The 26,539-nt window shown below is 52.8% G+C and overlaps 1 protein-coding gene across 5 annotated transcripts in view; it reads right to left on the bottom strand.

Moving 5' to 3' along the window:
* Positions 1–878: 878 nt before the first annotated feature.
* Positions 879–26,539, bottom strand: part of BICD1 (BICD cargo adaptor 1) — a 65,257-nt gene continuing 39,596 nt past the window's right edge. Inside the window, exons 6-10 of one of the 5 annotated variants that reach the window (XM_060194624.1) lie at positions 21,359–21,510; positions 19,071–19,400; positions 18,328–18,521; positions 7,026–7,101; positions 879–4,525 (exon numbers count right to left, since the gene is read on the bottom strand). In XM_060194624.1, the coding sequence (XP_060050607.1) occupies positions 4,429–4,525; positions 7,026–7,101; positions 18,328–18,521; positions 19,071–19,400; positions 21,359–21,510 (849 nt within the window). In that variant the 3' untranslated portion in view covers positions 879–4,428. Of the gene's footprint in view, positions 4,526–7,025; positions 7,112–18,327; positions 18,522–19,070; positions 19,401–21,358; positions 21,511–26,539 lie in introns of those variants that run through there. The other 4 variants (XM_060194625.1, XM_016191970.2, XM_060194626.1 and 1 more) reach the window with 4 other exon arrangements.

The following is a 26,539-nucleotide window of genomic DNA, read 5'->3' as shown; positions in this document are numbered from 1 at the left end:
TCTTTTCTCCCTTAAAATGTTTCCTTTAAAGAGGCATTTTCTCCCTCCTTCCTACTACCTTTTTTTTTTTTGCCTCCAGGGTTATTGCTGGGGCTCAGTGTCTGCACTACAAATCCACTACTCCTGGAGGCTATTTTTCCCATTTTGTTTCCCTTGTTGTCATTATTGTTGTTGTCACTGCTGCTGTTGTTGGATAGGACAGAGAGAAATAGAGAGGAGGGGATGACAGAGAGGGGAAGAGATAGACACCTGCAGACCTGCTTCACCACCCGTGAAGTAACTTCCCTGCAGGTGGGGAGCCAGGGGCTCAAACCGGGATCCTTCTGCTGGTCCTTGTGCTTTGCCCATGTGCACTTAACTCGGTGCACACTGCCTGACCCCTCTTCTTCCTACTTCTACTTGATAGGACTGAGAGAATTTTAGGATATATATATATTTGGAGAGAGAGACCTGTAGCCCTGCTTCACCATTCATGAAGCTTCCCCCTGCAGGGACTCAAATCCAGGTCCTTAACACATGGTAACATGTGAGATCAACTGGGTGTACCACCATCCGGCCCCCCAAGGAAGGCATTTTCTAATCTAATCCCACTCAGTGTATCTTCTTGACAAAAATGCGCAGCAGGAGGGAGGCCAGGTCAGAGACAGGAGAAACTGGACAGAGATGAGACTCCTCTTACCAGGAAGTGTAGCCAATAAAGCCACAGAGCCGAGGAGATCCTACAGAAATGCACAGAGCCTTCTCACTTTCCTAATGCACGAGTTAAAGTGGCACCCATGGGCTGACGGTAGCACAGAGTGAAAATTAAAGTGACATCCAGAAACTCAGAGCAGTATGAGGAGACACAGAGAAAATGAACAACAACAACAACAAAACAAAAAAAACAACACCCAGTTTATTTCCAGGGAAGTTATGTATTACACCTCATTCAGCCGGTAGGCAGGCTGAGACATGCCCGCTGGTCCAGTGGCCCCTGGCGTCCCTAGAGCCCCCTTATTCCAATGCCAGCACACTCAAGCTTCCCAAGAGACACACACCCAGAACCGTCTGCAATGGGACAAGCTCAAAGAACAAGCAGCCAGAAGTTAAAAAAAAAAAAAAAAAACAACCCTGCATTTACAGGAGATGCCGATGTCCTAGAGAACACATTTCCTTCGATATTGGACTTTTAGAAAATAACCGGCAACCGAAGGGTCTTTAGGAAAGCTGTTTCCATATGATGGATCTTAGGGAGGGGACACTTGACACTGTGGCCCCAGGAGGGGAGCGCCAAGGACAGGATAGGACAAGGACAGGACAGCGGGGTCGCTGGACAAGGAACAGACGGTGACATGGAGGGAGGTCAAATGTGGCCTGTCTTGATGGTGCAATTGAACCCCCAGGTGACAGCAATGTCACACACAGGTTTCCCAGTTGTTCCCTGGGTGCCAATAGTCACCACTGGGCTTCACAGCCATGTGGAAAACGTGCCAGAGCCCTCCAACTTCGCTATGGCTGGACGACTGGCACCTTGCTCTGCCTCTGTAGCAGCTCTGGCTCAGGCATCAAAAGGGGGGAAGGTGCCTGCTTCTTACTGGCTCTGGTCTTTATTTGAATCAGCAAACCACGCAGTTACACAGGCAAAGGGGGGGGGAATTGGGTGACATCCCAGCGGCTGTCACAGAACGGGGACACAGGTGGAGCACTCTGCCATCCTTCCTCAGCTGACTGTGACACCTGCAGATCCTCCAGGGGTGCACCTCAACTCTTGAGCACCTGGGGAGCACTGAGTGAAGACAGGGTGGGGGAAGGGCCAGAGGGAAGGGCTTCGCCAGGGCCCAGCTTAGGCCAAGGGAGGGCAGCGGTTGCGGAGGGCTGTGTCCCGAGGGGTTCACTTGGGTGTCGTGACAGCACTGATCCCAGCAGCACAGCAGCAGTGCCCCCCACCCCAAGGCTTCTGGAACAGTCTCAGCCCCTGTATGGGAGACCAGCTTCTTGTATTTTTCTTTTTGTCATCTCAAACAAAGCTTATTCAAAATCAATATACAAACCAACCAACCCACCAAGAACCCCAGGGGGACTTTGTTTTCTTTTAAAGTCATGATTCTCCTAAGAGGGCCTTTCAGGTGAGTGATCCCTGGCTTTCTCTGCATCCCTGAACCTGGGGCACCTGTGGGCTAAGTCCCCACTGGGAACTACCCTCTCTCCCAAGACTTTAGAACAACTCAAAACAAGAATCCATATCCCAGCTTGAAGAAGATGGTGGCAGTCTTGGGCAGTCTCCCTCTCAGTCCTGTGGAGCAGAATGCCAGGCCCGAGCTCACAGGAGCAGTCCCCTCAGCAGGGAGACAGAGAGAGAGGGAGAGGAAAAAAGAGAGGGAGAGGGAGGGAGAGAGAGAAAGACCTCCCTGTTCTTCCCTTTCCATCCCTGAAGATCACCCAGCATGGCTGCTTCTGCAGCTCCGGCCGCTTCGGCTTTTTATAACAAAGTCTCTACATTCTGCAGGAAGTTAAAGATGACAGCAATGGAAACCAACTGGACAGCCCTGTTTTGTTTTGCTCCTCCCAAATACCCTGGGGGAGTGAAGACTGCATCCTGCTCTCCAGAGAGAGGCTGCTTCTTGACTAGCTGGCCAACTGGCCCCACAAGCCAGACAGAAAAGCGGAGGAGCACCTCAGAGCCATGAGCCCAGCAGGCGCCACGCGGTATGGCTAAGGTGCTCATCTTCACCGGACACCCAGCATTCAAGGCGTAAACATGTGTCTTCCTCACGTCCACTACTCAACGACTTGCCATGGTTAGGGAATCTCTGAGAGCTGGGTTCTTTGGCCAGGTTCTAACACTGGCATCTGGAGCTGGAACTGTAGATTGAGAAAGTCCCTTTTCTCCATGATCCCCCCTCCCCATGACTCCTTGACTAAAGTAGCATCGTTCTCATTAAGTCTTTTCTCACATAATAGCTGTTTTCCTCAGAGTTCTCCAGACTCCTATACGGACACAGGATAAGAGGTGTGAATGGGGCCTAGAGAGTCAGGATTAGGAAGGATTTGTGTGAGGGGTGGTGTCCCATACACCTCGGTGTGCTTGGTCCAGATGCAACTTACTGCTCCTCCCACTCTTAGTGTTTGACTGAGGATGCTCTCCCACAGGAAGGGAAGGCGTGTCTGCCTGTGGACTCTGTTTTCTATTTCAACGCAGTAATTGTGCTTTCTTGCAAACACAGCCCAGCTACTCTGCCGACCTCTTTCACCATGACCATGATCATGGCCGTTTCTCAGCCTCTGCCCATGACCTATGTGGCACTTCTGCTGCTGGCTTTTGTCCTCTGAGCCTGAGTCTTCCTGAGGGAGTTCCTCCTCCTGAGGCCTGGTGCCCCCGTGCAGCAGCTGCTCCTTCCCAGTGACACACGCTCACATGCACAGGCACATGCATGTGAGTGCATGTGTGCTGACTGCTGGGTCGGCCGTGTGCTTAGAGTTAACTGCTGGGGGGACAAGCAGGGACCCCAGGGCTTCATGAGAAGGCCAGGCCCCTGGGCAGCTGCTCTGTGCCACGTTGGGCCTGTGTGGAGCACAACGGCTTCCAGAAAAGATAGGTCCACTCCCACGAGCTGAGGCCACTGACTGGACAGGACATTGGACATGGCAGGTGGACACTCAGAGGAAGGAGGAAGAACATGGATGGGGGGGTTCTCTCAGCTGACAGTGGTGGCACCTGCATGCCTGTCCACAGTGGTGAGGACAGAGCCATGATGGACAGTAGCTATTGGGTTGATTTGTCTTTGTGCAAAGGAGGTTCATTATGAAAATAAAATAAAATAAAACAACCTAGCAACAGCAGGTCAGCAGTCTGGGGACACCTCCCCAAGGCTGACTTGACGTCCATTCCCTAGGGCTGGACGCACTCAGCAGAAGGGAATAAGGGACAGGAGAGTGAAGCCCTGCCACTATGGGGACATTCCGGTCCCCCTCCCATTGTAGTGGCTCACACACGTACACACACACACACACACACACACACACACACACACACACAAGCACCAGCGTTTGTCTCTGGACATGGAGGGACATGGTGGGCGATCACTGTCCTCTCTCAGATTCACCAGGAGCATTTGGTGGAGTCTCCCAGTGGGAGAGGGTGTCCAACAGAAGCCACCAAGTGATCCCCAGCCCCCCTGGCTCAGGAGCAGAGGTCCAGGCCCAGACCGATGGGGACACACTCTGTGCAGGAGCCAGGAGGGGTGACAGTCCCTCCACATGACCGAGGACAGAATAAACGTGGGAACTGATATCTGGTGTGGCTGTTGGGCTGGTCCAGGGAGGGGACCCCCCCAAGGTCCCCCTCTAAGTTGAACCTTGGTGCCACTCATCACATACTCTGTTCTCTGTCCTCTGATCCCAGAGCTGGAGCCCTGGGCAGTATCAGCCTGTTACCCTCAGGAGGTAGCCCTAGGGGGGCGGAGGCTTGGCGAGGCAGTGCAGCGGGGCGCAGGGTGGGCCGGCGGGGGGCTCCTCAGTAGGCTGCTCCAGGGACGCGAGGTCAGGACTGCAAGGAGAAACAGGGGTAATCAGCATGGGGGGGGGGGGCAGGTGACAGATGGGAGGACTTGACCAGTGGACAGCATGCAGAGAGATGGGGAGTGTAGGGGGTAGGGGTGGAAGTAGGGGTCCCCAAGGCTCTGGCCCCTCATCTGTAGGAGCCCCCCTGCCGCCTGGCCTCCAAGCACAGGGCACCTATGGTTGTGCCCAGCAGCCTGGGAAGGCAGCAATGGTGGGCCCAGCACAGGGGGCCCAGTGTCCTCTGCCCCGCAAGAGCCAGCTGCATTAAGGGACAGCCCTGGGGACATCTCTGAGGCCAGGGCATGTCTGGCCACTGCAGGGCAGGGCAGCACTTCTCTCCCTGCCACTGACCTCCCTAACCTCCCAGATACCTCAGGGGTAGCGGTGAAGATCCTTCTGCAGGGGTGTTGTACAAAGAGTGCCCCCGGGCCCCGCCTCCCCTGGAGCTCTGGGCAGACACCAGATGGGGCCACACACCTTTTTTTTTTTAAATATTTATTTATTCCCTTTTTTGCCCTTGTTGACCACACGCCTTTTTCTTTCCAGGAAAGTAGCTGGCTGACAGGCAGGGCAGTGGACAAAGTCCTCTTATCTGCACACCTTCCCCACCGGCTGCCCTGGCACCCTGGGGATTCCTTTCACATGGGGCAGCCACCTTCTAGAACCTTCCTAAGCCAGCTCAGTTTGCGCTCGAAGGGTCTAGGCTTCCAAACAGAAGATGCTCTTGTGTACACAGCCGGGTGTGGGGGCAGGGCCATGGGGGCAGGGCCAGCAGCTCTGAATGCTGGCTTCCTGCCCATGTCCGCCTGTCTGTCCATCTGCCCACCCTCTCACTGGGAAACATTCCCTTCCAACCAGGCACCCAAGGGTGGGGGGGAATGCCTTCTAGCTCCATCGGTGGGGCCTGGGGGTCTGGGCCAGGCTGCGGGGCTGGAGTCCCACTCCCCAGTGTTTGACTCAGAGTCCACTGAGAGGGACCTCCTGACCATTTCCAGTAGCTTCTGGAAGGGAACTGGCCCAGGCAAACAGTCCTCACAGGGCGAGGTTCCTGTTGTAACCAGATAGTCAAAGCCCTAAAAACTCTGCTCCTTTCCTGTCCCAACAAAACTGAAGTGGTCCCAGGGGTGAGGTCAAGTGAGACCACCAGCTGGGAGACAGCACAGTAGGCAGGGAGGACACTGGACTTGCACCACAGGGCCTGAGTGTAAGGGCTCATGCTGCCTATGCAGAAGGGGGCTCTGACCTCTCTTATGAAATAACTGAAAAGAAGAAAAAGGAGGAGGAGGAGAAGGGAGCCAAGTGCACCCATTACCATGAGCAAAGACCTGGATTCAGCCCCTGCTCCCCATCTGTGTATGGGGGGGTGCTTCATGAGCAGTGGAGCAGGTCTGCAGGTATCTCTCTCTTTCCCTCTCTATCTCTTCCAGTCATTTTAATTTCTCTGTCCTGTTAAATAAAAATAGGGGGGCAAAATGGCCACCAGGAGCAATGGATTCATAGTATAGGCACTGAGTCCCAGCAATAACCAATAGTCCTGGTGGCAAAATTAAATTAAAATCAATTTAATTTAAAAAGCCAAATTCAGCGCGCGCGCATGCGCGTATGCACACACACACCCAGTAGCCCACACCACACACCCTTGGGCTGTGTGGGCCCAGAGGAGCCTGACTGACAGGACCCCACCCCAGGCTGAGCAGAGCTGGCTGTGGGTCCCCCTCCAGTGCCACCTTGAGGAGTTATGTCTTTGGCTGTCCCTGCAGTCTGGTCACTGTGCACTCTGTCTTGAGCTCCCCCACAGGTGTGTGAAGTAGACATAGACCTGCTGGTGTGGAGTCCAGGCCCTGGATAGCATAACCAGCCTCTCCCACTTCCAAACCTGCACCCGAGTCGTCTAGCCGCATTTCTGACGCCAACACCCCTCCTCCTCTACCCAGCTGCTTCTACATGGCTGACCACAGTGCCCACCAGAACCTTCTGCAAGTCGGCCCTGCTGATGACCATGGTGGGCAGGGTACGGGGAGAGGAGCTGTGGTCAGATCCAGCACGAGGCCTCACTCCTCCCTGTCCCCCAGGCCCTGTCCATGGTGCCTGGGGGGTTCCTGTGTCACCTACTGGCCAGTCCACCCCAGGCAAGGTGGCTTGCCCTGGACACCCGGCCCCTTCAGCTTGGCCCGAGGATGAGGGACAAGGACATCAGAGTCGCAGGCCATGCCAAGCCCAGCCTCGGAAGCAGACAGCAGTGCTGCCCACATGGACAGATGGGTGTAGGCTGGGGGCCTGGTGAGGGGCCGTGTGTCTGTAGCTCACGCAGTCCTCCCTACTTGGCTCTGCAGGGTGCTAGTCCCAGGTGGACACACTCTCCCTCCTGTCCACCCTGGAGGAATGCCTCTGGGGGTGAAAGGCTGGAAGAGGGGAGCAGGGGTGGTAGAGATGAGAGGTGGCAGGGACGATGGTGGGTCATGTGGTGGGGGGACAGGGAGTTTTACCTGGCAGTTGGGCTCAGGGGCCTCCGGGCTAGCTGTGGGTGCTGTGCCGGTAGGGAGGCAGCAGGCTGCTGACAATCTAGGAGAAACTGAGAAGTTAGACGTGGGTGCCAGAGTGAGGGAGGTGGAGGGCGTGAGGGCCCAGGGCTCCAGGGACAGGTGCCTGCAGAGGGGAGGGCCTGCAAGAGTGACCAGCCAGGCTCTGAAACCCACAGGTGCACTGACAGGGGGCAGCCCATGTGGGCACCATTAAAGTGGGTGTCCTGGGGGCATAGGAGGCTAGGGCACCAGGGACTGGGTGGCCCCAACTTCCCAGGCCAAAGCACTGGCTCTCTAAGGGCCCTTGGAAGGGGTGGGGGTGGGGGCCTGCCATGAGCTGGTGCTGCCCGCCTCACAGTCAAAGGACATCTGTTCCCGGTGCCAGGAGGCCGCGGAGCAGTGAGAGACACGGGAATTGTGTCCTGCCCACAGGCCCAAGGGAACAGGCCAGTGGTCAGGGGGTCTAGACCCAGCTCCTTGGGGCACTGGGAGACTGACCAAGAGATTCCCCAGCTCAGCTGGATTCTGGAAACAGCCCTTGGGACCGAGGCTGGAATGCCCCCTCCTTTGACCACACCTCGGGGAGTCACAGCCCTAGGTCTGGGGTGGGGGGGCTCAGGCTGCCCTGGATGACTCAGGCACCCTGCAGCAATGGGCAGAGTAGGTGGGATGGGGTCAAGCCCAGCACTGCCCAGCACCCACTGTTGGAGCCCCACAGCATGGCCAGCCCTTCACACTTCTATGTCTGGGGTTCTGCTTCTTCCCCCCCCCAATTCTCTGCCTTCCCATCAGCTTAGCCCATGATTCCCTTTTGTAGAGTCTTGAAAGGTAAATTCCTGGGGCCGGGCGATGGAGCACCTGGCTGAGCTTACATGTTACCATGCACAGGGACCTGGGTTCAAGCCCCTGCTCCACACCTGCAGGAGGGATGCTTCATGATCGTTGGAGCATGTCTGCAGGTGTCTCTCTGTCTGCCTCTCCCCCTCTCCCTCTCCCTCTCAGTTTCTGAGAAAGAAAGGGGTAAATTTCAGGCCACTAGGAGCAGTGGATTTATGGCGCAGACGCTGAGCCCCAGCAGTAGCCCCAGTGTCAAAAATAACAACATTAAAATAAACCCTTGTACTCCTTCTTTTCTACAGCTCTTCCACCTATGTGGTAAGTTAAGACGATCTGACTATCTTGAAGTATTCAATTGTTTTGATGTATTTACCAAACTTGGGTTTTTAGGGTTTTTTTTTTTTTTTTTTTTAGATTGCCAGAGCTGTGCTGCCCTCCTGTGGCAAGTCTGAGGAAGTGCAGTGGGTGCAAGGTGCAAGTGACCAGGAATTTGGTGGCGCCTGGGGCCTGCTGTGCAGGGGTGGGCAGGAGAGGTGCCTTGGAAGCCCCGGGGTGATAGCTTCAACCCTGGACACCTGTGTCCACTTCTCATTCTCTTAGCGCTCTAGGGCATCACTGGGTCTCAGTCGGTCATGGCTGCAAGTCGCTTTGGGGGGAAGCTGAGGAAGGGGCCATGGGACCCCAGCACGCCAGGATACTCAGAGCCCCCAAGAAAGGAAGACTGACACAGCTGCCTTGTTTTGCCTCCACTGCTCCCTCAGCCCCAAGCCCCCCCCCCCCCACAAGGGGGAGATTCTAGGGGCCTTAGGGCTGGGCACTAACTGTTCACCTGGACCACACGCCTGGCTGCCTCTGGTGGGTATCAGGGAGAGGCAACCATGGGCCTAAAAGGGGTTCCACCTGGACTCCCAACAATCAGGTGGGCAGCTCCTGTCCTTTGCCTGCAGTTCTGGCAGAGGTGACCATGGGAACTGCCAGCAACTTCAGTCACTGCCAGCAACTTCAGTGAGCACCACCCAGCATCAGGATGAGAAGGATATTGGTGCTGGTGGTGCTGGTGGTGACAGTGATGGTGGTAATGGTGGTGATGGTGATGGTGGTAATGGTAATGGTAGTGATGGTAGTGGTTATGGTGTTATTGGTGATGATGGTGGTAATGGTGACAGTGATGGTGGTGGTAATGGTGGTAGTAGCAGAGATGAGGTGGCAGTGACAATGGCAGCACCCAGCTCGGTGACCACTCCCTCTGGTCCAGGCCTGGTGGTCACTGGCCATGCCTGCTCTCCTGCTGCTTGCCTCAGGCACCCAGTGCCCAGGTAGGGGGAACTGGCCCAGCCCAGGCAGAGCATGAGCCTCAGTGAGCAAGAGAGCTTCCTGGAGGCTGGGGCAGCTCAAGGCCCTGGACGGAGGGCCAGCCATGACCCCCTCATAGCCCCAATGCCTGGGGCCCACTAGAGTGTGCTTCACCACACCACCACGGCCAGAGAGGGAATGGTTGCTGAGCAGGAAGAGGAAATGGGAGTAGATAGAGCAGGTGAGACACAGGTGCTTAATCCTCCTCAGGTAGCCGTCAGACTGACATGGAAGCCCTGACAACCACTTTCACAGCCACCTTTTAAAGTGACGCTAGCCCCTTCTTGCTAAACCTTCCAAGTGACTGGCAGTGTGTGAGCACAAGCATCTTGGCAGCTTCCTTGGCTCAGCCCTGGCTGGTCTGCCCACAGAGCGAGAGCAGCCCTGGGCAGACAAGATGAGACTAGCACAGAACCCAGGCAGCAGAAGGCAGTGCCGAGGAAGAAATGCCACAGAAAGGGAACTGAGCGCCAGGGGCAGAAGCCTGATGCCATTGTCAGCAGCAGACGGGGAGGGGTGTGTCCTCAGAACCCAGGGCTGCAGGCTGGCATGGAGCACATCGGCAGCCTGTGAGCAGACACACGGCATGAGGGCTCTCTCCTCTAGCCCAGCCGCCGCTCGGGGCTTGAGCTGGCCTGGCTGGCACTCACCCAGCGGGTCTCTCCTCACCATCCAGCCTTGACGCCACCACATGTCCCTCCCCAGGTCAGACATGGTCACAGGGGACAAGGAAAGGGACCTCGGGGAACCCACGAGGACTTCTCAGCAGGGATGGTGCACACACAGGCAAGGACAGGCCCTCCGTGCCTGCTGGTCTCACCTGTAGCACTGGACAGAGACATGACCCTGGCGCCAGCCAGCCCTAGCCAGGCATGCACTCTGCTCACCGGCACCGCCCAGGAGACGCCAGCACCAGGGGGGAGCGTGCCTGGCCCGAGGTTCTCCCAGAGTCAGCAACACCTGTCAGAAAGCAGCTCCCCAGGGGCGGGGCCAGGTGGGGGTGCACCGGGCTGAGTGTGCACATTACAGTGTGCAAGGACTGGGGTTCAAGCCCCTGCTCCCTACCTGCATGAGTGATGGAGCAGGGCTGCAGGTGTCTCTCTATCTCTTTTTCTATCTCCCCCCTCTTAATTTCTCTTTGTCCTGTCAAATAAAATAGAAAGAAAAGAAAATAGCCAGTGGAGCAGTGGGTTTGTAGTGTTGGCACCGAGCCTCAGCAAAGACCTTGGTGGTAAGAAAGAAAGGTAGGAAGGGAGGGAGGGACAGACACTGGACTGACTTCTCCAACAAAGCAAGGCCCACCATGTGCTGGGTGCAGAGTCCTGAGGATGAACGACACCCAGACAAGCCAACTCCAACACACATGGGAGTCCCTGTCTGTGTGGTCTGCAGGTGTGTGTGTGTGTGTGTGTGTGTGTGTGTGTGTCATGCAAAGGCCACACTCAAATGTGCCTTATGCTGTTCAAGGTTCTGGATTTGAACCCTGGCACCACAGAACACCATGAACCATGGGAGAGTGGTGCTGTGCTGTCTCTCTCTCGCTCACTCTCTCTGCCTTCCTCTTTCTCTAAAACCTATAAAATAAAATGAAAAATGGAGACCTTAGTGGGGCAGTCTGCTCATGCACGAGGCCCCACGTGCTGCATAAAAAACATGGGAGTCAGGTGGTAGCGCAGTGGGTTAAGCACAGGTGGTGCAAAGCACAAGGACCGGCGTAAGGATCCCGGTTAGAGCCCCCAGCTCCCCACCTGCAGGGGAGTCGCTTCACAGACAGTAAAGCAGGTCTGCAGGTGTCTATCTTTCTCTCCCCCTCTCTGCCTTCCCCTCCTCTCTCCATTTCTCTCTGTCCTATCTAACAACGACAACAACAATAAAACAACAAAGGCAACAAAGAGAATTAAAAAAAACAACAAGGGGCCAGGTGGTGGTGCACTGGCTAAGCGCACACACTACGGTGCGCAAGGACCCAGGTTCAAGCGCCTGGTCTCCACCTTCAAGGGGAAAGCTTCACAAGTTGTGAAGCAGGGCTGCAGGTGTCTTTCTCTTTCTATCTCCCCCCCTCTAAATTTCACTATTTCTATCAAAAATAAATAAATAAGAAAATACAGTGACAGGTGGATGTGCAGACTTGTGAAGGGAGATGAGAAACGGCAGCCCCGGAAGAAAGCTCAGATTAGGAGTGAGCTCAAAGGGCACCTGCAGACAGATCTTCCCAGGACAGAGGGACCGAAGCAGTTCAAGGGGCAGAAAGGGAGGGCACTTAGCAGGGGCGGGTGGCCTCCTGCCTCTTGGTGAAAACGCCAGTCCCTACCTCTACTGTTTTTGCCGAAGTGGGGCCTGGGTTCTGGACACAGAGTCCATCCCAAGCTGCTCACCAGCTGCCCTGGGCAGGAAGAGGGCAGGAAGACACACACCCGTTAGGCCAGTGGGCAGCGAGGTGGGCCTCCCTGAGGGCCCTGTGGACACGAAGGCCAGCACGCCTCTGTGAGCAACCACAGGGACTATGAAGAGAGGTGCAGCCAGGGCCCAGCCAGTTCCCAGGCACAGGGACCCGGGTTCAATCCCCTGGTCCCCACCTGCAAGGGGAAATCTTCATGAGTGGTGAAGCAGTGCTGCAGATGTCTGTCTCTCTCCTTATCTTCTCCCTTCCCCCTAGATTTCTGCCTGTCTCTATCCAATCATCATCATCATCTGCTGAGAGCTAGCTGAGTCTAGGGACCAAACCCTTCTCCCCAGCTGGCTGAATCACGGAGTCAGCAGAGAACAGGAGAGGCAGGTGACTGGAGAGGCTGAGGAGGACACGGCAGAACACAGGGACACTGGGGGCCAGCTGGGTGGCCGGTGTGGAAAGTCAGCTTCTGGCAGGGCTTAGGGTGGAGTGAACGCCTCTCGGAGACCGGAGACCCCAAGTGACCACTGAGGGCCCCACCCCAGTCCCTGATGACTTCCTCCAGATTCAGGCTCAGGGCAGGACTGAGGTGGGGTGTGGGGGACTCAGAATCTGTGCACCAGGATGAGGATCAGATCAGAACAAGACAACCCCCTTGGGGGGCTTTCAAAAAAGGGAGTTTTCTGCTCATTGTTTCACAAAAGTGAGATATCTCTCTGAAAGCAGCACCCACAGGGGCAGATAACAGTTTATATTCCATCACAATTTCTAGACTCATCTCCCTCTGGATTTCATCACCAAAGGATGTGGGCCAACAACTGACTGGGTTGTTTCAACGGGGCTAGACCCTCCCTTATTTGATTTGCAAACACAAATACAACATGTGCTGAGATCTATTTTAGAAAATAACATCACCGGGAGTCGGGCTGTAGCGCAGCGGGTTAAGCGCAGGTGGCGCAAAGCACAAGGACCGGCATAAGGATCCCGGTTCGAACCCCGGCTCCCCACCTGCAGGGGAGTCGCTTCACAGGCGGTGAAGCAGGTCTGCAGGTGTCTATCTTTCTCTCCTCCTCTCTGTCTTCCCCTCCTCTCTCCATTTCTCTCTGTCCTATCCAACAATGAACAACAACAATAATAACTACAACAATAAAACAACAAGGGCAACAAAAGGGAATAAATAAATAAAATAAATATTAAAAAAAAAAAAAGAAAATAACATCACCAAGGGGCCGGGTGGTGGTGCACCTGGTTGAGTGCACATGCTACAAATCGCAAGGACCTAGGTTTGAGCCCCCGCTCCCCACCTGCAGGGGGAAAGCTTCGCACTTCATGAAGCAGGGCTGCAGGATTCTGTCTCAATCTCTAGCTCCCTTTCCTCCCCATTTCTAACCATCTCTATCCAATAAATAAATAAAGATAATTTAAAAAAACATCACCCAAAAAACCTTATATATGGAGAAATTACAATGAGTTTTCCTTTTAAAATGGTAAACGTAAATGGTTCCCAGTCGGCAAATTTTTAGGATAATCAATAACTTATATAGAGCTCATGAACAGAAGCAAAAACCTACTGTTTCCCAGGGGTTTTAAGCCATTTCTTGCCCAGAAGCCAGGGCTAAACCCATATGGTGTCCTTTCCTTTTGTCAGCTTATGGAAATCACTTTAGATAGTATGAGCATCAGAAATAATGTTTCATATATCTTGCTCAATATTGCTCAGCCTATGAAACATGATACATGCCATTAATAATGCAAATTACTTTTAGAAGATACAATTTGGAATAGATGACTGATGAGTTTCTGTCGTCATTTCTTTAACTAGATCCTTTTAGAAAACATTGCTGGGATTGCACCAAAGCAAAGGACTCTGGGGTATGAGGGAGGAGGGTGGGGGCTGGAGGGTGTTGGGGTCCTGGCACGTGATGGAGGAAAGGGGGTGAGAGTGTTTTGCAGACACTTATCACAAGGAGAAAAGAAATTGTGCCCATAGACGATCTCCCCAATGTGTCCTGGAACTTCACCTACCCAGAGCCCTGCCCCACTAGGGAAAGATAGAAACAGGCTGGGGGATGGATCCAACTGCCAACACTCATGTCCAGCAGAGAAGCAATTACAGAAGCCAGACATCCCCGCTTCTGCACCCCATAAAGAATTTTGGTCAGGAGTCAGGCAGTAGTGTAGCAGGTTAAGCGCACATGGTGCAAAGTGCAAGGACCTGCATAAGGATCCCAGTTCAAGCCCCCAGCTCCCCACCTGCAAGGGGGGCCACTTCACAAGCAGTGAAGCAGGTCTGCAAGTGTCTTTCTTTCTCTCCCTCTCTCTGTCTTCCCCATCTCTCTGGATTTCTCTCTGTCCTGTCCAACAACAACAACAGCAATAACAGTAACAACAGCTAAGGGCAACAAAATGGAGGAAATGGCCTCCAGAAGCAGTGGATTCATGGTGCAGGCACCGAGTCCCAGCAATAACCCTGGACATAAAAAAAAAAAATGGGGGGATAAATGCTAGGGAAAGATGAACTCCAACTCCATCAGGACCTGGAGAGAGAAGAGGGGGAAAAAAGGAAGGACACTTGGAAGTAGTAACAGGTGCAGGTGTGACTTAGGAAAACAAGACCAGAGGGAAAATAGGCAAACATATCTAAATATAGACAGTTATAGAAGTAAGAGCCGACCCATATCTGTGACCTTGGGAGAACCACTGCAGTTTCCAGTGGAAGGAATGGGGACACAGAACTCTGGTAGAAGGAACAGTGGAGAATTACACCCGTTATATTATAATTTTGTAAATCAATATAAAATCAATAAAAAATAAAAACAAATTGTTCTCATGTTTCAACATCTGTATTATAAGTAATTCACTTGGGCCAGAAGGTGGCACACCTGGTTGAGCACATACGTTACATTGACCCGGGTTCAAGTCCCTGGTCCCCACCCGAAGAGGGAAAGCTTCACAAGTGGTGAAGCAGGGCCGCAGGTGTCTGTCTTCTTCTTTATCTCCCCAATTTCTCTCAATTTTTCTCTCTCTACTTCTCTATGTCCTCCACTCCTCTCAATTTCTGTCTCTATCCAATAAATATTTAAGTCATCCACCCATAAATAAAATGATTACAAAACAAACGTTGTCGGGTTGACTTTAGAAATGATTAAGAATAAATCTAGGGAAGGGGAGACCACACGATGGTTTTGCAAGACTCCTGCCTGAGGTTCTGAAGGTGCAGGTTCCATCTCCAGCACCACCATCAGCCAGAGCTCAGCAGGGCTCTGGGAAAACAACAACTCTAATCCACTCCATGATAAATAGCTGAAAATTTCTCAGATTATAACAGCTGCCTTTCTTCTGTCTACCTTTATCATTTTAACTTCAACAAATAGTTATGGAATACAAGTCTTGGGGGCTGGGTGGTAGCACACCAGGTAAGCATACATATCATCATGCGCAAGGATCTGGGTTTGAGCTCCTCATCCCACCTGCAGGGTGAGCAGTGAAGCAGGTCTGCAGATGTCTTATCTTTTTTTAAAAAAATTAAAAAAAAAATTATCTTTATTAGGGAGTCGGGCTGTAGTGCAGCAGGTTAAGTGCAGGTGGCACAAAGCACAAGGACCGGCATAAGGATCCCGGTTCGAACCCCGGCTCCCCACCTGCAGGGGAGTCACTTCACAGGTGGTGAAGCAGGTCTGCAGGTGTCTATCTTTCTCTCCTCCTCTCTGTCTCCCCCTCCTCTCTCCATTTCTCTCTGTTCTATCCAACAACGACAACAACAATAATAACTACAACAATAAAACAACAAGGGCAACAAAAGGGAATAAATAAATAAAATAAAAAATATTAAAAAAAACAGGTATTTTAACAAAAAAAATTATCTTTATTAGATAGAGACAGCCAGAAATCGAGATGGAAGGTGGATGATAGAGAGGGAGAGAGACATACACCTGCAGCCCTGCTTCACCTCTCATGAAGCTTTCCCCCTGCAGGTGGAGACCAGGGGCTTGAATCCAGGTCCTTGTGCACTATAATGTATGCGCTTACCCAGGTGCGCCACCACCTGGCCCCTGCAGGTGTCTTATCTTTCTCTCCCTCTCTATATTCTTCTCCACTTTCAATTTCTCTCTGTTCTTTCAAATAAAAAGATAGAAAAAAGAAAAGGAAAAAATTGCTACTGAGAGCAGTGGATTTGTAGTGCTTGCCCTGAGCCCTATTGATAACCCTGGTGGCAAAAGAAAAGAAAAGAAAGAGAGAGAGAGAGATAGGGGCCAGGTGGTGGCACACCTGGTTGAATACACGTTACCATGAACAAGGACCCAGCTTTGAGTCCCTGGCCCTCACCTGCAAGGGGGAAAGCTTTGCAAGTGGCGAAGCAGTGTTGCAGGTGTCTCTCTGTCTCTCTCCCTATCTCCCCCTTTGATCTTGCTTTCTGGCTGTCTCTATCCAATAAATAAACAAATATTTTTAAATTTTTAAAAGAAAAAAAGAACTACAAGTCATGCCAATATGCTAACTTACGATTAGAACAATCTTATGGTGGTCTGGGAGGTGGTGCAGTGATAAAACTGGACTCTCAAGCATGAGGTCCCAAGTTCAATCCCCGGCAGCACATGTGCCAGAGTAATGTCTGGTTCTTTCTCTCTCCTACTAGCTTTCTCATATATAAATAAAATCTTAAAAAAAAAAAAAAAAAAGAATGACCTTCTGGCCTCATGATTCTGAATGCCCTATCATTTATGTCTCTGGTCTTATAGATGCACATGTTGGTCATTCCAAAGGCCAAGGGTGTCTTTTGGTTAATGGAGACTAAAGCAGATAAGACGACACTGCAGCCTGCCATTCTCAGAAGCCTCCTGGCCCCAGAACCTCGGGGAGGTTGAGTCCACTCATTCTGGAGGGAAAATGGGAGGGAGGAGGAAGGAATGCAAGAGGACACCAGGCAGCATTCTAGAGCATCCATACATGTGTGTTCCAGAATGTTCTGTGATGTCACAATTAATAGAACACAGCCTCTGTGGTTAACAAGAGAGGCAGCACCTGAAATAAAACTCAGAATAAAGTCAGACTGGGGGGCTGGGGTGGAGAACAGCATGGGATGTTAAGGATATGGTGCTAGAACTTTCCAATATGGATGCTGATGGTATGAAATTCACCTGTGTGTAAACAAGGACCAAACAGCCAAACACAAATTAAAGCAGAGCTGGAGAGATCTCCAATTGAATAGTCAGTCACATAAGCCCCGGATTCCAGCCCTGAATCCACATGGGAGGTGCTTGGGCACTCAATCCTCTCCTCTCCTCTCCTCTCCTCTCCTCTCCTCTCCTCTCCTCTCCTCTCCTCTCCTCTCCTCTCCTCTCCTCTCCTCTCCTCTCCTCTCCTCTCTCCCCTCCCCTCCCCTCCCCTCCCCTCCCTCCCCTCCCCTCTCCTCTAGTCTCCTCTCCTCTCCTCTAATCTCCTCTCCTCTCCTCTCCTCTTCTCTCCTCTCCTCTCCTCTCCTCTCCCCTCCCCCCCCCATCTGAATGACAAGTAGCCTGAAGCAGTTAAATCTCACAAGCAGGCAACCCTGACTCCACCCACAAATAATAAAAACAAATAAATAAAAGGGCTGGGGAAACAGCACATGATTCTGCAAACAGACTCTCCTGCCTGAGGCTCTGAGGTCCAGGTTCAATCCCCGGCACCACCATGAGTCAGAATTGAACAGGTCTCTCTCTCTCTCTGATTAAAATTAATATTTTAAAATATTTTTAAGAAAGTCACCACTGCTTCCACTTATCATTACACATCAGTCATGCCTGCACCCACCCTTCCCAATGCAGGCTAAAGGCTTCTCCATTTCCTTTCTAAGCTCCAGTGCATGGTGCCGCCAAGTCCAGTTGGAATTTTGGAAGGGCAGTGGGTGTTGTCTGACCAGATGTCTAGGTGACTCCACACTGGGGGCTGTGACACCCCAGAGCCCCACAAAGGGCCATATTGGAGAGCCCTGGGGGAGAAGCAACCAGCTGAGCTGGTATTTACATTGTGGCAGCTGCCCCTGCCAGTGCCACCATCACCACCTATAGGGCTGAACATGTGCTGGAAGCTTCCATCATGCCTGCCTCCTGGGCAGAGAAGCAGAGCAATGGGGCCATAGCTGAGGGCTCTACAGAGGGGCAGCCATGTGATACAGGTTTGCTATGAAGCAAGGACCGGACCTGATTGGGCAGGGGATGGAAGGTGCCAGGAGGGGTCAGAGGTGGGGAACAGCAGTGGCCCCAGCAGCGACGGTGCCCCCAGGTGGCCAGCCAAAAGTGGATGTGCAGGGTCGTTATGGGTGTCTGGCTGTGGCCGCATATGTAGCCTCAGGAGAATGTAAATGTCCCTCTTCCTCTTAGGTTGGGGGGGCTGGGGTGCAGTAGCACTCAGGTGTCTGGGGATCCAGGCTTGCAAAGCCCAGTGTGCTGACCCTGAGAAGACCGGGGTGGGCGGCAGGAACTGATCCCTGCCCGCCTGGCAGCTGCCTTCTCTGATGGTGTGGGAGACTCAGAACTAGAGCCAGAGGCCCAGCCCATCCAACTCTCTGTCCACTCCAGCATGGAGGGAGCCTGGGGGGCTGAGAGGGGCTGATACCTGTGGTGTGGGGGCCCGGGGACCCCGGGAATCTGGGGGTGGGGGCTGTCCCTCGCCGCCTGTACCACATGCACCCAAGGAGATGGTGTTTACCTGGAGTGGCCACGGTTAACCTTTTTTCCTTGCTGAGCCGGTGCTCTCGCAGGAATTCACTCATGGAAGGGGGGGCCCTCAGGAGCAAGGAGGCTGTGGAGGTGGGGTCGGGGGGGACTCTTAATAAACTCTGGAGGTCGGAGGCCCCTGGCGTCCTGGGCGGGCTCTGACCACAAAGGGAAGGTGAAAATGGTCTTGCAGGAGATCCCAGCAAATACATATAGGAAACAGAAAAGGTCAACTTTAATGACTTTTCCCAGCAGGCCCATCGCCGACACGTCCTTCCCACTGGCTCAAGTCTGGAGGACGAGGGGGACCCGGGGCTGGGCCAGTCAGCTCCCAGAGGGCGAGGGCAACCCCGCCTAGACACTGCAGGGGGCTGGAGAAGGGGCTCTGTGTGTGTACCCCTGGGCAGCACCGAGCAACATGGGGTGTGCTGTCTGCCTGGAACTCCCGAGGATGACTGAGGTGACCGGGGCTGCCACCGCTGACCCTAAGGCTGGGGATGCTGAGGAGGCTGCGGGTCCAGCCCCCGGAGCAGTAGGAACTGATTGGATGCTTGCTTCCAGAACCTCCTCCACTGCCCTCACTGGCCTGGCTCCAGCCCTGGAATTTGGGGTTCCCGAGAGCATGGTATCCCTGTGGCCCTGAGGAGCGTCTGGTGGAAGGGCCTCACGGGAACCTTGGCTGCCGGGCGTGGGGGCAGGAGGGGCCCAAGGGGCTGTGCCGGGCAGCAGGCCTACCTTCTCGGGTGAGGGGCCCCGGCGGCGGGCAGGGCGAGCGTGACAGGCATCTGGGGACCCAGGCCGCGGTGCCAGGGGGAGGTGTCTATGGGGGGGGCGCGGGCAGGCGCCACCCCACTTACTTTGGGGCTGCCGAGCCTGCTGCGGCCGGCCTTGCCTTTGCCGCGGCGTGCCTGCTCATGGTCGAACTCCAAGTCCTCCAGCCGCTGCGTGAGGGCCAGCTTCTGTTGAATGGCCATGCGCAGCAGCGTGTTGAGCGTTTTCTTCTCATCCTCTGCGGCGGCCAGCTGCCGCTGCATCTCATCCAGCTGCGTCACATACTCGTCACACCTTTAAGAGTGGGGCAGAGTGGGGCGTCATGGGGAGGCTCTGCCTCGATTTCACAGAGAGCTGGGGACAACACGCCCAGCCTAAGCAGGCAACTCAGGGGGGACACCCTTGTTTACCTTTTTTCTTTAATGTTTTGCTTGTTTTTACTTATTTGTTTATAAGATAGAGACAGAGTGAAATTCAGAGGGAAGGGAGAGGGAGAGAGGGAGAGACACACACACAGGGCAGATGCAGCCCCATTTCACTGCACATGAAGCCTCCCCCCTGCAGGTGGGGGCTGGGGGCTTGAACCCAGGTCCTTGTGCACTATATGTGCACTCAACTGGATGCACCACCACCCCACCCAGCTCATGCAGAATTTCTGAAACTGCATCATAAGTGTCTTTTTAAAAAAATGCTTTTATTTCTCTTTCATTTTGATAGGACAGAAAATTTAAGAGGGATGGGAGATAGAGAGACACCTGCAGACCTGCTTCACTGATTGTGTAGGTTCCCTGCTGCAGGTGGGGGTTTGAACCCAAGTTCTTGTGCATGGTAATGTGTGCACTCTACCAGGTGTACCACTACTCAACCCCTTTTTCCCTTTTATAGAGAGAGAGGGAGAGAGGGAGGAAGGGGAGAGGAAAAGAAGGAGAGAGAGAGAGAGAGAGGGAGGGATGGAGAGACCACAGCCCCAAAGCCTCCTTCTGTGTGGAACCAGCCTATGAACCCGGGGCCTTGTGCACACACAATGTCACTGAGTGCCTTCTCATGCCTAATTTTCCACCTGTTATTTAGAGAGACCGCAGCCCTGCTCCACCATCCACTGAGCTCCCCTTGATGCTGTTCATGGTACCCCAAGGTGGTGTCAGGGCTCTAACTCAGGGCCTCAGGCACAGCAGGGTGAGGATTCTACTGGTGAGCTCCCTCCCAGGCCTGGGGGATACTCCTAAGGAAAGATGTCTCAAGCTCCCGGGACTGAGTGGCTGTGGGGGTGGCCCCAGTGGCACAGGATGGAACAAGGTTCAGCTGAGCTCCATACATGGCAGCCACAGCTCACCACAGCCTTTGGGGGAATGGATCAGAGTGGAAAGGCCATGCCTGGGGGGCTGGGAGGTGGCACAGCTGGTTGAGCAAACATGTTACCATATGTTAAGGACTCAGTTCCAGACCCCATTCCCTACTTGCAGGGAGGAAGCTTCACAAGTGGTGGAGCAGGGCTGCAGGTGTCTCTCTCCTTCTCTGTCTCCCCCTCCCCTCTCAATTTTGCAATGCTGCCTGGCCACGGGATATATTTATTATTTCTTCTTTTTTCTTTATTATTTCTTTATTTTTCTTTATTTTATTTAATTTATTTATTCCCTTTTGTTGCCCTTGTTGTTTTATTGTTGTAGTTATTGTTGTTGTCGTCGTTGTTGGATAGGACAGAGAGAAATGGAGAGAGGAGGGGAAGACAGAGAGGAGGAGAGAAAGATAGACACCTGCAGACCTGCTTCACCGCCTGTGAAGCGACTCCCCTGCAGGTGGGGAGCCAGGGTTCGAACCGGGATCCTTATGCCGGTCCTTGTGCTTTGCGCCACCTGCGCTTAACCCGCTACGCTACAGCCCGACTCCCTCTTTATTATTTCTATTTTGTTTGATAGGACAGAAAGAAATTGAGGGGGAGAAAGAGAGAGAGAGACCTGCAGATCTGCTTCACCGCTTGTGAAGCTTCCCCCCTGCAGGTGAGGAGTAGGGGCTGGAACCCAGGTCCTTGAGCACTGTAGCATGTGCACTCAGCCAGGATGCAACCATCAGGTGCCAAGATTCTGAAAAACCACGATGCATGAGGTAGCACATGGCAGAGTGCACACTCTGTGCATGTGAGGCAGCAGGTGCTGAGGAGATGCAGCCCCTGGGGACAGGACACGAAACCCCCCCACCAGCAGCACCTGCCCCGAGCCCCCACTCCACCTCCAGGCCCAGCCCCAGAGCCTTACCTGGTGGCGAACATGGCCCTCAGGGAGGAGAAGGTGGCTGCGTCTTCCTTCAGGGCCTTCAGCTCGTTCCTTAGCTTTGTCATCGTCTCCGTCACCATCGCCTTCTCGTTCTCATACTTGTTCTTGAGGTTGGCCAGCGCCACCTCTGCTGTCTGTGGGGAAAGGGAACAGTGCTCATGAGGGGTCAGGCCAGGTGTGGGGACGCCCGGCGCATGGGGAGCCGGGGCCTGTGCAGTGATGGGGTGTTGTGTGTCTGTGACGTGCCCCTACTCAGAAGAAGGCAGGAGTTGGGCCCCATGAACAGACTGTCAGGGGTGGGGTGGGTGGCAGTCAGCAGGACAGACACCTCCCCAAGGGGACTTTTATCAAGGAGAAGTGACGGAGGACACAGAAGAGTATCGCCCTCCCAATGCTCAGTGAGCTCAAGTCTCTTCAAGTTTCATTTTTTTTTTTTTATGTTTGTTTTGCCAGAGATCTGCTGAGCTCTGGCTGACAGTGGTGCTGAGGGTTGAATCTGAAGCTTCAGAGCCTCATGCAGGAATTTTTTTTTTTTTTTTTTGCAGAACCATCATGCTGTCTCCCCAGCCCTTTTTTGTTTTGTTTTATGTTGGGACTATGTGTAAGCTTGATAGAGCTTAGGAAGAACTACCTCCATCCTTGGATGGAGGTCTGAGAAGATACCCTCTTGGTGAGTCTCTCTCTACCGAGGTGAGCAAAAGGGGGTAAACTCAGACTTAGTTCTTTCCTTCTTGACTCTCAGGCCCACAGAAACCCCAATACTTCTCCCCATTAACTGCAGGCCACATGGCTGCCTACCTTAAGATTCACTTACTCAAAGTTCACAGAGGAGAACACACCTTATCACACACACCTAGCAGTGCCCTTTGATGTCCTCAATTTGCATCAAACCTTGCTTATCTTCTCTCTCTCTTGCCTTAACTGGTTCAACCCCTCTCCTCCCCTCAAACGCCTTTGGGTAATTAAATACCTGCATCAGGAGACTAATTATCTTGACCTTTATGTATTGCATCAATTCTTGTCATACCAGCCCCCTACCATAGGGGCAAGCCGACCTTTAAGAAACCTGTAATTTCTGACATATTTCAATAATAATTCCCTTTGTTTGGTTTTCTATTTAACTCATGTCCACCTGCTAATAAAGGAGTTCTGAGCATGCTGCAGGGCTCCCCGGTGAGCGATAAAGAACCGGTCCGTTACCTTTCCCCTGGAGATCGCCCCGCCAGAGACCCCAACAGTTTTAATGTGATGATGTTTTATTTTTCCAGATCCCTGCTGAGCTCTGGTGGTGCTGGGAATTGAATCTGGGGCCTCAGAGCCTCAGGCAGGAGAGTCTTTAGCAGAATCCCTGTGCTGTCTCTCCTACCTTCTGCAGTTCTAACTGCATGGCCAGTGAGCAGGCATGACAGATCCCCCTCCTGCTGTCCCATGACACAGGGCCCGGGTTAATGGTGGGTTTTTGCCCATCCATCTCTCAGCACCAGGGAACCAGGAAGCAGGAACTGCCAGCCAGGGAGGCCTGTATGATGGTGTCATCTCAAGGTTTCAGACCACCAAGCTCCAGCATTTAAGTATGTCAGTGAGTGTCACTCTGGTGGGTCACTTCTGAGTGTCCAGAGCTCCTTCCAGCAGCAGGAAAGCCACAGGAGTCGTTGAGCCAGGGGACAGCATGACTAGACCTCCTCCACCCTGACCCACTAGCGGCTGGAGGCTGCCATCTTCTCAGGACCCACCAGCACCTGCAGTCACCTCACCTCTCTGACACCAGCCCTCACCTCCCAGTCAGCCAGCCCTCTGAGCCACAAGCACCAGTCCTGCCTTTCAGTAACAAGGCCAAGTATAATCCACAGGATTCGGGGGAAGAGCCAGCCAGGGGCCTATGACACGCTGAGTCTCTGCCCGTGACCTTTTCAGAACAAAGAGTTGTAAGCAAGCTTAATTCTCCACAATCTGCCTGGAGGGGAAATGAATGAAGCTGAGACAGGGATTCATGTGCACCTACAGTGGAGAGCAGTGCTTTGAGCTGGGAGCTGCCAGTATAGATCGAAGCTAGAGGTGCAGAGTGCTGACCAGTAGGCACTTGCATCTGTGGCCTGAGGGGCTAGTGACTGCCTGGTGCAGGTCACCCACATGTGTGGAAAGCAGATGAAGACAGTGTTCATAGGCCGTCAGTCTCAGCTCTCCAGAGGGTGGTAACACCAGGTGCCGCTGCAGTGAGAAAGCCCATCACAAATGCAATAGAAGGCACTTCTGAGCTCCCATGGAAGGCACATGGCCTCAGCGGCTCTGTCCACACCTCACGGGGGGGGGTGGGGAGGTGGGGGGGGGGTGGAGACAGCCTGTTGGTCACACAAGGCAGGAGGCCTAGGGGCCCCATGTCAGACCCACACAGACTTTCAGGCAGGTTCTGACCCCTGATTCCCATGTCCCATCTCTGCCCTGTGTAATCTAGCCATGCAGCACACCAAGGACACCCATCATCACTCTCTTCAAAGGAGAACAGGAGAGAGCGCATGAGCAGACCAACAGCATGAGCATGAGCATGAGCAGCATGAGCATGAGCAAGAGTGCATGAGCAGACCAGCAGCAAGCAAGCAGATGAAAGGGCAGGAAAAGCTGGAGATCCTCCAGTGCAGACCTCAGGCCCCAATGCCTTCTGACTGCAGCTCCTGTCTGCAGGATGCTCTGCAAAACCCCCCTTTGCTGCACGGTTTTTTTTTTATGTTGTTTTGTTTCTTTTCTTTTAAACCAGGGTTATCAATGGGGCTTGGTGCTGGCACCTTTCCTGGTGGCCTTTTCCTTTGTTTTTTTCTTTTCTTTTTTTTTTTTAATATTTATTTCCTTTTGTTGCCCTTGTTGTTTTATTGTTGATGTTGTTGTTGGACAGGACAGAGAGAAATGGAGAAGGGGGGGAGGGCAGAGATGGGGAGAGAAAGACAGACATCCGCAGACCTTCTTCACCGCCTGTGAAGCAACTCCCCAGCAGGTGGGGAGCCGGGGGCTCAAACCGGGATCCTTCCACCAGTCCTCAGTCTTTGCACCACGTGCTGTTTTTTTCTTTTAATGGCCACAGAGACAGCATAATGGTTCTGCGAAAAGGTGGTGTTTATGTCTGAGGCTGTTCCAGGATCCTTGAGAGGCAGCAGGTAGGAGATGAAAGGGATTCTGGGTCTATTTCCCCAACTCCTGTCCCTTCTGGAAGACTTAGGTGAAGACTCATTAGGGTTATACAAAGGAGAGGCTTTTGAAACATTTGCCTATTTTACCTCCAAGAAATCCTACAACCCAAGTCACAGATGCTACTATGATTCCATCCTGACTTCCTTGGGCAGATGGCCTCACCAATGTGTCCTGGAACCTCCCCTCCCTGAAGCCCTGTCCTACTAGGGAAAGACAGAAACAGGCTGCTGGTGTGGACCCACCTACCAACACCCATGTCCAGTGGAGAAGCAATTACAGAAGCCAGACCTCCCACCTTCTGCACCCCATAAAGGATTTTGGTCCATGCCCCCAGAGAGGGAGAAGAGATAGGGGGAAGATGACCAGAGGACTCTGAACCTCAATTCCATCAAAACCCAGAACGTTTGTTACCAGGAACCTTTGTTTCTGCACCATCACTGAGAGGGAAGAGATTCTGGAGAACACCTGAGGAAGTCAGGTGTTGTTTCTATTATCTCAGAGGGAAGAGGAAAAAGGAAGGACAACTATGGAATGATTTCAGTCAGAAGTGGAATACAGAGAACTGAAGCATATGAACTTGAAAAAAGAAAAAGAGGGAGTTGGATGGTAGCGCAGGTGGCGCAAAGCACAAGGGCCAGTGTAAGAATCCCCGTTCGAGCCGCCGGCTCCCCACCTGCAGGGGAATCACTTTACAGGTGGTGAAGCAGGTCTGCAGGTGTCTTTCTCTCTCCCTCTCTGTCTTCCCCTCCTCTCTCCATTTCTCTTTGTCCTATCCAACAACAATGACATCAATAACAACAATAACTACAACAATAAAAAAAGACAACAAAGGCAACAAAAGGGAATAAATAAATATATATTTTTAAAGTAAAAGAATACATATGCATGTATATAAAGTTGACTCATAACTATGACCTTAGGAGAATTTTGGTGGTTGGGGTGGGTGGAGGGACAGAACTTTGATGGTGGGAGTGGTGTGGAACTATACCCCTATTATCTTATCATCTTGTAAATCAGGATTAAATCACTAATAAAAAATTTAAAATAGGGGGCCAGACAGTGGAGCACCTGATTGAGTGCACACATTACCGTATGGGTGCAAGGTCTCAGGTTTGAGCACTCGCTCCCCACCTGCAGGGAGGAAGCTTCATGAGTAATAAAGCAGGGCTTCAGGTGTCTCTCTTTCTCTCTTTACCTTCCTCTTCCCTCTCAAACTAAATAGGAAAAGAGAAAAAAGAAAGAAAGAAAGATGGCCACTGGGGGGTTCCCGGAAGATGGCGGACTGAGAAGCCGCTAGCGGCGTGAGCTCTGATCACATCTTCTGGAAACGGTTCCAGATGCCACCAGGATGCTGGCCAGGCTTCCCTGGATTGAAGACCCCACCAATGTGTCCTGGAGCTCAGCTTCCCCAGAGACCCACCCTACTAGGGAAATAGAGAGGCAGACTGGGAGTATGCACCGACCAGTCAACGCCCATGTTCAGCGGGGAAGCAATTACAGAAGCCAGACCTTCTACCTTCTGCAACCCTCAATGACCCTGGGTCCATGCTCCCAGAGGGCTAGAGAATGGGAAAGCTATCATGGGAGGGGGTGGGTTATAGAGATTGGGTGATGGGAATTGTGTGGAGTTGTACCCCTCCTACCTTATGTTTTTGTTCACTAATCCTTTCTTAAATAAAAAATTAAAAAAAAAAAAAAAAAAGAAAGACGGCCACTGGGAGCAGTGGATCAATTGTGCCAGCATCGAATAGCCTGGGTGGCAATGAAAAAAATAAATAGGGGCCAGGTGGTGGTGTACCTGATTGAGCACAGAGTGTGCAAGGACCTGAGTTTGAGCCCCCAGACCTCACTTGCAGGGGAAAAGGTTTGCAATAGTGAAGTAGGGCTCTTTGTCTCTCTCCCTCTCTACCCCACTTCTTTCTCAAATTCTCTGTCCTGTCAAACAAAATAAATAAATGTTAACAAAAATAAATAAATAGGGAG

The sequence above is a fragment of the Erinaceus europaeus genome, chromosome 7 (assembly GCF_950295315.1).
Source record: "Erinaceus europaeus chromosome 7, mEriEur2.1, whole genome shotgun sequence".
Classification (NCBI taxonomy): Eukaryota; Metazoa; Chordata; class Mammalia; order Eulipotyphla; family Erinaceidae; genus Erinaceus; species Erinaceus europaeus.
This window is presented reverse-complemented; position numbering and strand designations above follow the sequence as displayed.